Source organism: Nuphar pumila, chromosome 4 (assembly GCF_984573655.1).
Source record: "Nuphar pumila chromosome 4, dmNupPumi1.hap1.1, whole genome shotgun sequence".
Classification (NCBI taxonomy): Eukaryota; Viridiplantae; Streptophyta; class Magnoliopsida; order Nymphaeales; family Nymphaeaceae; genus Nuphar; species Nuphar pumila.
In genome coordinates this window covers 50,862,464-50,876,155 of record NC_143252.1, presented here as the reverse complement: position 1 = coordinate 50,876,155, position 13,692 = coordinate 50,862,464, and the positions used below count along the sequence as shown (strand labels likewise).

Below are 13,692 nucleotides of genomic sequence, written 5' to 3'. Positions count from 1 at the left end.
TAGTTTATCCCTGAATTTGAGACTCAAACGAGGAAAAAAAACTCATCAATGCATGTGAATTACTGGAAAACACCTACCGATAGTGCACGAATCGTAACGAGAGCATTTCTCGCAAACAATGAGAGATGTTTCAAAGGAGTCTTGAACATTCTATGACATTTATGAAATTGAAAGGGGATATGTCATGTGGTAGTATATATATATATATATATATATATATATATATATATATATATATATATATAAACGAACATTATTATGTCTATTCGTTGTTTTGGATCTGGATCCGACCAGGGGCGACCCAGACCCATGGGGCGAATTTCCTTATTGACGGTTGTGGCCATGAGGACCAGCTGGTCAAGGGCTGACCAGTCTGAGGTGGCATGGGGGTAATTCCCCAATGTCATTTTTGAAAACTAGACAAGGATTGGCCAACTGGGCGGGAACCCATGGCAATCCTGTAAAACTTTATGTGTAGCCAAAATGGCACACATTCATTGACTAGAGTGGGCGGCAGCCTAGGGGATCCCCACGTAAATTCCTTAAAACTTTTATGGCACTTGTATAGCCCTTGAGTGACGGTTTTGAGAAAACTTTTAAAGATTTTGAAAAGAAGAACATGTATGGGAGAGTTGGGCGGCCATGCAAAGATATTGCATCCTTGCCACCGCCTAGAGGGTTGTGAAATCCACGCCAACCGTGGGATCCTTTGGTGTAATCCTAGCCATTCATTTGGCATGCAGAGATATAAAAGCTTTTTGGAAGGAAAGGAGCCTAAATAGAGCAATTTTTTTTCTAGAGGCTCTCTCTCTCCTTTCTCATTCTCTCCTCCCTTAGTCGTGTGGTGTGGATTAGCCATCATTTTCGTGGAGCATCCAACCGTTCTCCTCACCTTCTTCAACCAAAATCCAAGGTGAAGATTTGCAACCTCATGCTTTCATTTTTCTTGGTGTTTTGCTTATGGTGTGATACATGAAACCAAGAAGAGTCGAATGCATTGCTTTCATGCATGGCTCGTGGTGGATTTAGAGTTCTCTCTTTTTTTTTTATGTAGTTTATGTTGAAGTTTCCCTCCCCTTTCATCCCATGAAAGGGGAAAAGCAGAACCAACTGAAATCTCTATTGGGTTCAAAAACAAATGTTGATGCTTCAAATAAATCGACTCTATGTTTTTCTTTACCTTTACATTTGTTTTCTCTTTTTTTGCTTTCATCAAAATGCTCATCGTTCTAGATTTCTTTTTTTTGTCACATGAGCTTGCATTCAGTCCATACACCCCCAGTTTCGGTATGGGTTCTTTCAATGTATTCAGCCATTACATTGCATTTCATGGTGTTTGCTCCATTGGGGTAACATGCAACAATCCAAGCCTATTTTTTTTTTTTGGTTTCTCTGAGATTGTAGGGTTCGGTTTGGCCTGTCCACCTATCGGGACAGACCCGACCAGATGCACCCTGGTCCGAGCAGGGCTCGACCAGGTGCACCCAGTCACCTTCACCCTCTTCTCCTCTTAAGCGCTAGTCACCGGCTGTCGGGCTAAGCGCCCAGTTCTGGTCACTGTCACACGACAATGCCTAGTCTGAACCAAGGGTTCAGACCAGGTTGTCTTGTTGGACCAAGTGGCCTGGTCAAGAGGACCAGACCCATGACTCAACCCTGTCTGTTTAGCCTTAGCGCATAGCGGACCGACGGGTGCTAGGCGCACCCGGGTCACCATGTTCCAGGACCACTGTCCCCTTTTTGTCGTGCATGTCTGGACTAAACCATGGGTTCAGTCCAGAGTCTCCTTAGACACGCATGGTCTGGTCCAGGGTACCAGACCCATTTTTTTCTTTTTCTGGCCTTGTCGCCATGGTAGCCATCGAGTACTAGCCGCACCAGGTTAGCCTGTTTGACCTACTATTTTACAATAGTGTGTCCGGTCTGAACCGTGGGTCCAGACGAGATCTCCTAGCATACCTACTCGTTTCAGGCCCTGGTTGTTGGCCCCTATGCGACAGGGTGTTGCCGGGTGTTGAACGCACCTGAGCACACTGCATGTGGGTGCCTTTTCGTTGGCTGCCAACTTTCGCAGTCCCGGATCTGACCATAAGGCTCAAACCAGGATCTTGCCTTAGTTTGGGGGTCTGGTCCAAAGGACCAGACCACAACCCTTTTGGGTTGCTTTGGCTGGTTGAGGTACGGGGTGATGGCACACCTGGGGCGATCTCATTTAGTGTTTGGGTGTGCTTCTTGAACCAGGTGGCACACTAGGCTGAACCCAGTGGTCTGATACGACCCAAGGTTTCCGCCATAATGGCAATGTTTACGGTTTCACGAAGAGAGGGAAACCAACACATATAGGAACAATATAAAGGCGAGAGATTCCACAATCAGTCATTACATCGAACCTAGGTTTGCAATTTTGGGAGATTGGATTCGCTGACCGACAACCCCTTTTAGTCTGAGTGCAAGTAGGTGTGTGTTTGGAGTGGCCTTAGAGCCACAATTGGGTGTTTCATGCATTTCGGCACTCCGTGCCTTAATGCCTTGCATTTTAGTTTCGCCTATTGTGAGGTGAACCCGCAATGGTCTCCATAGTACCCAGTTGCCTTTTTGTAGCTTCGTAATGGATTGTTGGCGAGCGTTAGGTTGCCTTCTTACATGGATATTTTTCTTTATTTTAGAGTTTTTGGCTATTTTAGCAAAAACCATCGTATTGGCATGGCTGTTTCGTAGAGTGCGGCGACCAACTGTGGAAATGATAATGTAATTCCTATACGGATGGGAATGTTGTTGAATTTCACTTATCAGACGTTGTGTGTATTATTGCAAAATTTCCACGGGGAAGATTACATAATGTGAAATTATCAATGAATGATGCTTACGTGTTTTAGCTTATGACTTGTGACTATGTTATGCTCTGGAAACTTGCATATTTTGTAACAATGTAGAATGGTACTTTCGTTTGCACACTATCTTATGATTGGACGATGTTTCAGTAGATATGCATAAGTAGCCTTGCCTTTGTTGAATACTTATATAAAGAACTTAAGAAAAATATAACATTTAGCTTCGCACGTACACGTGGCACAACTTGACACTAGTACATACCTTGAGAGGTACCTTTGGTCTCGTGTCAGAGGCATTGATGAGTGCACATTATACATATGAAAGTAATGAATGACAAAACTTGAACACCATAGGGTATACTTGATACACTGTTGTAATTTCTTGACTCAGTTGGAGTCTTTTAGGCAATGACCCGTGTTTGTGAGTGGGCTCACGTATGACTATACCCTAATAATGAAAAAGAATAATATGGTGTTTTGATCACTTTCATGAGCGATGTGCTCTTGTTAGCCGTGTGAGGCTGAGCACGTGAATGGGCAGGCCAAGTCTTCGTTTGCGTACCCAGCGGGGACCACAAGGCATAAACACCTCGAAAGAAGGTATGAATTGACGAATGAGCCTAAGAAAGATAAACCCGTCGCGCTCCATTCATAAGACGGTTCACCTTAGAGAGGGTGGATGATACAACTTTGAGTGACTTTTCGTTACTACGACACGTGTTTTGACAGAAGCTGTAGCGTCCTTTGACCTCCAGTCACTTAGAGTCAGGGTGGTCAAGGTTACTTTTTTAGGACCTCACTACTGCTGTAATATGGATTGCAATCCTTACCTATGTGTGGGTTCTCTCAGCTGCGGCTGCCCGCATGAGGTTGACTTGGTCTGTAGCATCCTCGATTATCACATTTAAACTTGAATAACAGACGCCGAGTGCATGACTCACAGGATGTGAGGTTTCTTCGCATACCCGAATGAGTAATTCGAAGAACTTAATTACTAACCAATCATAACTAACGTACAATAGTAGTTCTCTTTACTTGTTTACTTGCTTCTGTACATATTCTGTTTCCCGTACTTTTTTAGTTACTTGTATAGAATAGTTGTTTAGGCCTGTTTACTGCTTTAGCTAGTTTGCACTTGTTACACGTGCACCTACCTGACACACGCACATGTACTTTAATTTAAATGTTTCTAACTGTTCCATCATAGCAATAATAGTTTGGTAGATTTGTATCATGTTCATGTTTCATGATATATACGTTTTCCTTGAGAAATGAATATATGTTGTTGTTCTTCACCAACTCGCAAGAGTTCTGACCTTGTTTTATGGGGATGCAGGTGATGAGTAGTCACAGTTGCGTTGTGACGATGCACGGTCTGGAGGCTTGGGGGACCTACACTCTACTGCAGATTCTGGTTCAGTTGGTTTTGGGGTTTTGAGGGGATTTACCCTTGTTTTGGAGAGACTGTGAGAATGGTTGTACTTTTGTCTCATTTTGTATCTAAAACTTTGGGTTGTATATTTTAAACTTGTTGGTTATGTACTTACCTGTGGTTCACTCAGACTTGCGGCCTGGTTACTTGTTACCCCTGTTCTTTAATTTCCGTTGTTTATCGTAAAACCATTTTAAAAAAAATCTCTTTAAAATTTTTAAAGGTTTTGCAAGGTCGGGGTCTGGGGTGCCACACCTACAATATCTCATCATCACGAGACCTGAACTGTCTTTTGGAGTTAACTATGTTAATCAGTTCATGCATGCACCAAAAATTGGACATTTCCAAGTTGTAAGGTGAATTCTCAGATATGTTAAAGGGACCATCAAATTCAGGATAAAAAAATTCTCTTGTAGCACCTTGGAGTTATATGCTTTTTGTGACACATATTAGGTAGGTTGTCCGATCACACGGCGATCCACTATTGGGTTTTATACCTTTCTCGAAAGCAATTGTATTTCTTGGACTGCAAAGACGCAAAACAAAGTCGCTAGATTAAGTTCTAAGGTTGAATATCGTGCTATGGTGTCCACTGTCGCTGAACTCACTTGGTTGCTTACCTTATTAAGTGACATTGGGGTTCCTGTCATGAAGCCACCGACTCTTTACTGTGACAACATTAGTGCTCTTCACATGTCGATTAACCCTATTTTTCATAGCAGGTCTAAGCACATCCAGATAGATTTTCATTATGTGAGGGAGATGGTAGCACATGAGAATCTCATCACAAAGTTCATGAAATCCGACAGACAGTTTGGAGATATTTTTACCAAGGCCTTGAGAAAATCTTCTTTCAGAGCTTTGAGAGAGAAACTTGGCATAAGCAGCGGGCTTAGTTTGAGGGAGACTAAAAGAATTTACGTTAACAAGGAGGTTGGCACGCCAATGGATAGAAGGAAAATGGTTAAAGACTTGGTTGAAGCTAAATCAAATGCTACATTTGTGGCAAATTATGTGGATATGAAAGCGCAATTCACCAACTTTGGAGTATCGATTATCCAAAGAAGTCGTTGAACCTGAAGTGATGAGAGAAGTCGTTGAACCTACATCCTCTATTGATAAGCCTCATTTCAAGGATCCAGTTCCACATATAAAGGCTTTAATTCCACATATGAAGGGATCATTCATCAATAAGCACATAGAACCTCAATTGAAAAATTCGGTTATTAACAAAAGCCTTAAAAGGAGGGATATCGATATTATCAAGGCTAGATCGAGAGAGTCGGTTATCAAACCGTGATAACCGATTCATGAGATTTCTCTTTGCCTTGACTTCTTTTGTTTTCTTCTATATATAACTCTTGTACTCTCATCTATTCGAAGCTAAGAAGACAAGTTTCTCTCTAGACGTGGACGTAGGATATACGTATCCGAACCACATATTTCCTGTGTTCTGGTTTTTTTATCATTTGCTTTTCTTTTTTCTTTAGTAACAATGTGGTGAACTATTTGGCTCTCATCATCAACTATCCTTATTCTATAACTATTCTTTTTTTTTAAAAGGCAAGCTGGGGTTAGGCTTACCCCTACCAGTTGTACAACTATATCATTGGGTTTTGAACATGCAATATCCCAACACATGGTGACGTGCAAGCAGAGCCCTGTTGGTAGGGATGACAATGGACCGGGGCGGATGCGGGGGACAAGGTCGCCACCCTCGCCCCGTCTAAAAATTCAGCCCTCCATCCTTGTTTTTATCCGCACATGGGTTTTGATTTTAACCTTCATCCTTGCCTCCATCCCCGTTTCATGTCCTCCATCCTAGATCCAAACGGGGTGAGGCAGGATGGGCCCCTATTTCTCTCTGGCCCACTGCCATCCCTAAAGATATTTTAGTTATTTTACTAATGGGGATTGGGGATTAATGGGGATTGGGGATGGAGCGGGGGAAAGCGTAAGTCCATTCCCGCCTCCATCCCCGCACATGTTTTGATTTAAACCTTCATTCTCACCTCCATCCCCGGTCCAAATGAGGTGAGGCAGGGTGGGCCCCCGTTTTCCCCGGGTCCACTTTTATTGCTACCCGTTGGTAATATGAACTTTGTTAGCACATCTATAAAATGTGAGTAAAAGGCAGGAGCAAATCATTCTGCCAGTTGGTTTGAGCAAAGCTTCAAAATTGCATCCTAAAGGGGTTGTTCAAATTGCATCCTACCAGTTGGTTTGAGTTAAGCTTCAAAATTGATGCAGGTGCTAAGCATCGTTTAGCCCAGGTCCAAGAGATTCATTTGGATTTGGTTTTAGTTTAAGTTTTTATTTATATTTTGATCTTTTCAATGTAATGAACCCATCTTGGATCCAAAACAGACCTAAAGTTTCTCATGTTTTTCTATGAATATTTCAGAGTTAGGGATGGATAATTGAACCTTATTATTAATTTTTCCTGATTTTTTTGTAATTTTCATTATTTTCCTTCTTATTTTGATTTTCTTACATAGGAGTAGAACACCTTAGAGATTTTTTCTGCATCATCGGTATCGAAGGTACATCAAAAATTAACCCTGTGGCATGTTGATTGATTCATAAAGAATGACAGATTCATGGATCTAGACATTCTAATTGAATATCACAAGAATAAAAAAAACAGTTTTTCTGTTATAAGAAAATGCAATCGTTACAGAATATCATAGAATGCCTCTACTATCTGCTGCACGGTTGCAAAAAATTGGTAAAGGCAACAAAACAGAAAAAGTATTGAATATAAAACACAAGAGACAACTGGTTGAAGGTATGAAATCCTCCAACATGGTAGTAGTCATATCTTCATAGTGTACATGCAGAATTGCCAGCTATTTCTGCCTTGAAAACTCTTTAGTCTAGTTGTGATGTTCTCTTTGATCCTGCAGTCAAATTCTATCACACTTCCAGCAGCATTCTTGGCTTTAAGAATTGTTTTTTCATGAGCATGCCTGAAAATCTTTTAGACTTAGGGCTGTCAACGGGTCAAGTGTATGACAAATCAAGGTGTACCTGAACCTGCTCAAATAACAAGTCCGATTCAGGTTCAGGTTCCGGTTTTGCTAGGTCAAGAGAATGAAATCTCAAATCTGGATCTGTATAATTTCAGAAGCTCGTTTTTACCAAAAGTACATATAAATCACTCGGGTTGGGCCGAATATCTGGCAAAAAAACAGGGTTGGTCAGATATCTGGCAAAAATCATAACCCAAACTAGGGTCATGTATTGCTCAGGTCTGCTAGGTCAGGTCGGGTACCTGATACAATCCCAACCCATTGACAGCCCCAGACCTCAAAGACTACATTCAAGGTCTAGGCTTCAATGCATGTGCATACGAATGCTCAATCAGGGACAAAGATGCGAAACAGTACAAAATTTACATTTACCAGCTTGACTTACAAGAACGCTGCCATTGAAATGTGAGCCAAAGCTGTCATTGTTGGCATAATCAACTACTCCATTAACAATTTCATCCTCAATAACTGCAACAAGTAATAGTTAGCCAAAGCGTGATGACTCCTTGAGGGTAAGGGGTAAGCCCACGGAGTTTTAACAGCGACAGGCAGAGCCAGCGCCACTAGGTCTCTGATCCTGGGAATGGTTTCTCTGTGCAAACATCAAAAATAAAAAAAACTAATAGTTGATGTTGAACTTGCAAGGCTACAGTTACTACAAAAAAATTTCAATGTTTCCAATTCAAGGACATTTCAAATCAAGGCATGCATGGTCTCCTATGGAGTTACTTCAGGAGTATACCATATGAGACGTCCGCTACTAATGCCTAGGGTGGTCATGCTAACAATCAAAGTAACAGGATGGTGTAGAAATGCCAATAAAGATAAATTCACAAAGCAAACAAGAAATAATGCATTATCCTCACAATCTAATAGCACAGAGGCAAAGTGAGAGGCAATGGAACTAAATAAATGTGTGGATAATGAAACCGCTTTGCTTGTAGGGAGTGAGAACTAGCAAACTCACACATACATAAATGTAAGGTTCGTGACGGGGGGGGGGGGGGTGTCCTACATTCGATCAGATGTAATCCACTTGCTTCTTGTTTTGCATAGGTGGGGTTTGCCTATCGAAACAAAAAATAAATACCAAGGGAATGAATTTGGTGAGGTAATTAAGCCCACAGAGTTTTACAATGTCAGGGCAGCGATAGTAAGTACGGCAAGCAGAGCCAGCCAGTGCATCTGTATCTAGCTCTGATCATAGAGGTGTTTTTTCTGTGTAAATATTAATAAAAACTTGGTTGGCCAATTCCTCCATTGAGAGAGTTTTATTTGGCTACTTCATAAGAACCTGCAATATAAGGCCATCAAGGCTCTTTTTGATAGCCAGTCTTGGAGCTAAGGCAAGAGGGGTAATGAGAATGGAGATATAAATGGATGATGAGAGTGGAGTTCACGAGCAGGATGCAATTGAAATGGAGAGATGCAAAGCCATCTCTACTTACATCGTTCGAACTCAAGCTCAAAAACAACAGCCGCAGGGGCAGAGGATTCTAAGAAATAAGAATCCCCATCACCCTCTCATCTCCCTTCAAAATTCAGCTTCCAAATATAGCTTAATACTAGTCTTAACATCATCAAACCTTATCCCAATTACATAGGGTTCTATTTTTCCATTGCTATCTGAGAGTTAAAACTTGTGACATCATGTTTTTTCACTGTAAAAACAAGTTTTTTTTGTTTTGTTTTTTATTATATTTACATGGAGAAACCACCCTTAGGATCCTAGACCTCGCCGTGGTAGCTCTGCCTGCTTACCATAGCTGTTCTGACAGCATAAAACTCTATAGGTTTATCCCTTGCCCCCAAGGAGTCACCAAAGCTTCAGCTTGCGCAAGGGGTTGAAATCAGCCCATAAGATTTGAACCTAAACCACGTGACTAATGGCACTATGCCAAATCCCTTTGGGCCTTTTTCTTTTTTGGTGTTAAAAAACAATATTTTCAAATAATAAACTGCCATAACAAAGATGAAACCCAAGGAGTTGTCGTAATTTTTTTGAGGTTATACTGTATGTAGTACCATGTCTATCCGTTGACGTAAGTGAAGGATTAAAAACCCCGTAGACACATTCATATATTTCACTAAACCTTATTGAATGTTGTGGTATCAATCGATGCCTTGATAACCACATAGTTGTCATCATGACTATCAAGCTCATTATCATCGATTACAGCTAGATCCTTCTTTTGCTATTAATGAGTCATTAATATCGTCAAAATTTTAAATTATATCAAATGTAATATCGGAAATTGCAAATTTTTTAAAATAGCACATATTTTTAAAGTATGCGCTCGTGTCACAATTTCAAACGACACTCTTTGACATATTTTTATGCTGCTTATAATTCTACATTTTCTTTATATTTGCACGTATTTCTAATATTTATTATGTGCAGCCATATATATTTTCCCAGGATTTTTTAGAGACAAAAAGAGAACTTTAGATTTCTGATATTTTTATCGATGGGATCTAGATTGAGAGTATGGAACATGGGCTCTATGGAACCCTTTGAGTGAAAAGAGTCTAAAACAAGTATCTCTCTCCTACATGAATGCTACATGAACATGATCCCCCACATGAAAAAGAGAAAGTACCAAAACTAGGTCGTGGAGCAACGAACTCACCGAACTGGCCACGTGCAGGGTATTTTTTTGCAAAATAGTCCTCGCCTTATAAAAGATTTGCAAATTAATGTTCCCCTTATGACAATTTGCAAATCCATCCTTGCCTTTCTCACCATTATTACAAAATAAAGTTAACCATGGTTAAACACTGACCATGATCAACTATTCTCAATAAAGGTGTCTCTGGTACCGAACACACTCAGAATTGATGATCAAGATGAAGCTGCTAAAAGTTCTATATGGGCTACCCTAGGTATCAAACATGAATCTCGGGAAGCTGTCACGAAAGGGAGGAAGGGAGAATAACATGAGAAGATGAGAGGTGTGGCTGACAAAATTTCACCACTATTTCTCCACTTTTTTGGTGGAGAAAGTTTGCATGCCTTTGGATGTAAAAATCATAAAAAAAAAAGAGAAATCACTCCTATGACATTGCATGCTATTTAATTTTTCACATTCTGCACAGAATTTTCCCATATGCATAAGCATTTTCCTGCTGAGTCAGTTTTTTTTTTTCTGCAAAATGGTCCTTGATGACGGCAAAACAGATGTTTTTACTTACCTTTTGCAAATCAGTCCATTCTTTGTGGGTAGGGATGACAGTGGACCGCTACCGGGGCAGGAGATAGGGTTTCCACCTCCACCCCATTTCAAAATCCAAACCTTCATCCCCGCCTCCATCCCCGCACCTGAATAGATTTCAACCTCCACCCCTGCCTCCATCCCCACGTGAGAATAGATTTCAACCTCCACCCCTGTTTCATGTCCTCCATCCTCAGTCCAAACGGGGGCGAGGCGGGGCTCCGTTTCTCCTTAATCTATAGTCATCTCTTAAAGAATTGGGGACGGGACGAGGCTAGGCGGGAATTGAGACTGGGACGGGGCAGGTAAAAGCTTAAGTCCGTCCCTGCCTTCATCCCCGCACGGGGATAGATTTTAACCTTCATCCCCGTTTCATGCCCTTCATCCCCGCCTCATGCCCTTCATCCTCTATCCAAACGGGGCGAGGTGAGGTCAGGCAGAGCCCCGTTGTCCCCGGGTCCACTGCCATCCCTGCTTATGGGCACTGTGCAAAAAGATGCTCAACAAGGGCAGAGCAGTTATTTTACACATCTTTTGCAAACTAGTCCCTACTTTATGCTGTATTTATAAAATAGAACCGTCAATTTATCTTTCTTTAACAGACCAGTTTGAAAGGGTTAACCAAAAGGCAAGGACAAATTTGCAAAATCTAATAAATGAGGGGACTAATTTGCAAAAAAGCCAATATACAAAAGATGCAAAAACCACACACCTATATATATATATATATATAGTGAGAGAGAGGTTTTCCTCGTGGATGGTCTGCATGAGTAAAATATTGAGTTTACCGTCATATCTGAGCTTCCCTCATCTTCCTCTCCTTCTTCTTCATCCACAGTCGCCAGAATCGTCTTCACTATCACCCCTTCCTTTCCTTTGAATTGATTACGCTCTCTCTGTGTGTTGGTTGGTACTCCCCCCCATTTCCTTCTTTTTCTTCCATGTGTTCCTTTCTGCACTCTTCTTATTCTTCTTCTTCTTGGTGATGTTCTGAAACGAAGGGAGAGAGAGGGGAATGGATGGTCCTTCGAGAAGCGTTGAAGACGTCTTCAAAGATTACAGGAGCCGAAGGACTGGAATCATTAAGGCTCTCACGACAGGTTTTTCTCTTCTCTTTTCTTTCTTCTTCATGCTCTCCTGCTTCTGACTCGGCTGTTAATGGTCGTGAGTCATGTTATCTTGGGTCATTCATCTCTGGCGCCGGTCAAGAGTCTTCTTCATGAATCGCGGAGGACCACCGAGTTTTTCTTCTTCTTGTCTGGAGCTTGTCGAAATTTGGTTTTGAATGTTAATGTTTTTTTTGTCTGTAGATGTTCGTGAGTTCTATCGGCAGTGTGATCCGGGTAAAATGCTCTCTTTTTCTTCTTCTTTTCCCCTGAAAATTTTTATGCCCTTCCATTAAACTCTTTTGTGTGTCCTTTCGTGCTTGGTTTCTGCTCTTATTTTCTGAATCCTAAAACGTGTGGTAGTATTCTGATGTATAAGGTTCCGTTGATTGGAAATTGAACTATGAATTTTGGGGAAAACGCTGTTTGTGATCCCTTCATTTACTTTCAAGCCTTGTGGTTGCATGTATTTTACTGTAAATGCAGCGTAGAAAATTTTCGCACTTTTATTGCTTTAGTGTTCAAATGTTTTGCTTCTGCGCGGAAAATTCTTCTGTTACAGGCGTTGTTTCTCATCTGAATATATCGTTTCTTAAGGGTTTCGTCTGGCGACTTTGGACCCAATATCATGATGTTAGGGTTGGATGTCCTTTAGGGAGTTCAGTAGTTTCATGTTACCCAAGTTTTTTTTTCTAGCATTCGAAAAATTGTGGACCTTAACTGTCTTATCAGTTCTTATAACATGATATACACTTATTTTAATCAAGCTCTTCGTGTGTTTGCATCTTTTCCAAAATAGAGAATTTCTTTATTGGAATATTCTACACGTATTAGATGCACGGAACCTTTCCTTTGTAGGAAGCCATGTCGCAATGTGATGGAGGCATGCTCATTGTGGTGTTCATGTTTAACAATCTCCATTTGTCAGAAGCCATTCTCCCTGCCGGGCCCCCTCATATTGATGTGTAGTGACTTCATTGTAACCTTTGCACCAACTCCTCCTGACAAAATTTGGGATGTGCCAAGTGCAAAAAGATGAAGAAAAAAAGTGCGTATTTTTCAGCAGAGGTTGTCCTTTTAGACTCTATTTGAGAGATGAGAGGGATGGGAGTGGAGAAAAAAATAGGTGGTGGGACTGGAGTTGTCAACTACATCCTCACAAGGATGTAGTTGAAAATGACCCATTTCCACTCTCAACACCATTCTCGTCTCCCAGATCGGGTTTCCCAAACACCTGTGTGAGTAGATCCTATTAATTAAACCCTCATTAAATTCCTTTTCCCCTCCAATCTCTAGCTTCCAAGAAGAGTCTTAATGTTGGTCAAATACAAAAGTGGATTCATGTAGAGACGTCTCTCTATCATGCACTTTTAAGAATAAAGAGTCATTTTTAAGAATAAAGAGATTATGTAATATAATGTACAAATTCATTATTTACCAGAAATTATTGGAAATGCATTTATCATTAGTACTGACCATGTTTATTCGGTTCTCTAGCTCATGAACCACATCATGTAACAACCTTGGATCTCATATGTTGGATCTTTTAGCAAAACTAGTTGTCCATGTTTGTGCACTCATGATCTTTGACCTAGGATCATAATCCTGCATGTTTTAATAGACCAAACTGTTAAATTGTAATCCATAAGACAATGTATTTTATAATATATATTTTATATGTATAAAAGAAGATACATATACATATATATTTCATATATATGTACATGTATCCATCTACTTATATATATATAATATATTTCTTTCGTGTATTAGCTGTAGGGGTATTTTAGTCATTTTACACATATTCATGTCGTTGAATATGATTGCAATTCTTCCTTTTAATTTTTCTTATTTTTGTAACTTTTTTTTTTATTTTATCCTTTTTTATGTACTATTTCTGTACACAGTCAGTAGCTGACTGTGTACAATGTACAACACTCAGTCACTGACTGTTGTACACAGGTGAGAATAAGAGACGTTGGGCCGACTCCCAACGACTCTAATTAGAGTTGTTGGGAATCAGCCCAACAACTCTTATGAGTTGCTAAAGCTTATAAATAAGGGCTGTAAGCCCATTGT

The 13,692-nt window shown here is 40.6% G+C and overlaps 1 protein-coding gene across 1 annotated transcript in view; it reads left to right on the top strand.

Moving 5' to 3' along the window:
• Positions 1–11,262: 11,262 nt before the first annotated feature.
• The window catches only part of LOC149840206 (PHD finger protein ALFIN-LIKE 8-like), a 69,232-nt gene continuing 66,802 nt past the window's right edge, over positions 11,263–13,692 (top strand). The window contains exons 1-3 of the mRNA XM_090003069.1: positions 11,263–11,413; positions 11,509–11,607; positions 11,818–11,850. Of these exons, the coding sequence (XP_089859195.1) occupies positions 11,523–11,607; positions 11,818–11,850 (118 nt within the window). The 5' untranslated portion in view covers positions 11,263–11,413; positions 11,509–11,522. The remainder of the gene's footprint in view (positions 11,414–11,508; positions 11,608–11,817; positions 11,851–13,692) is intronic.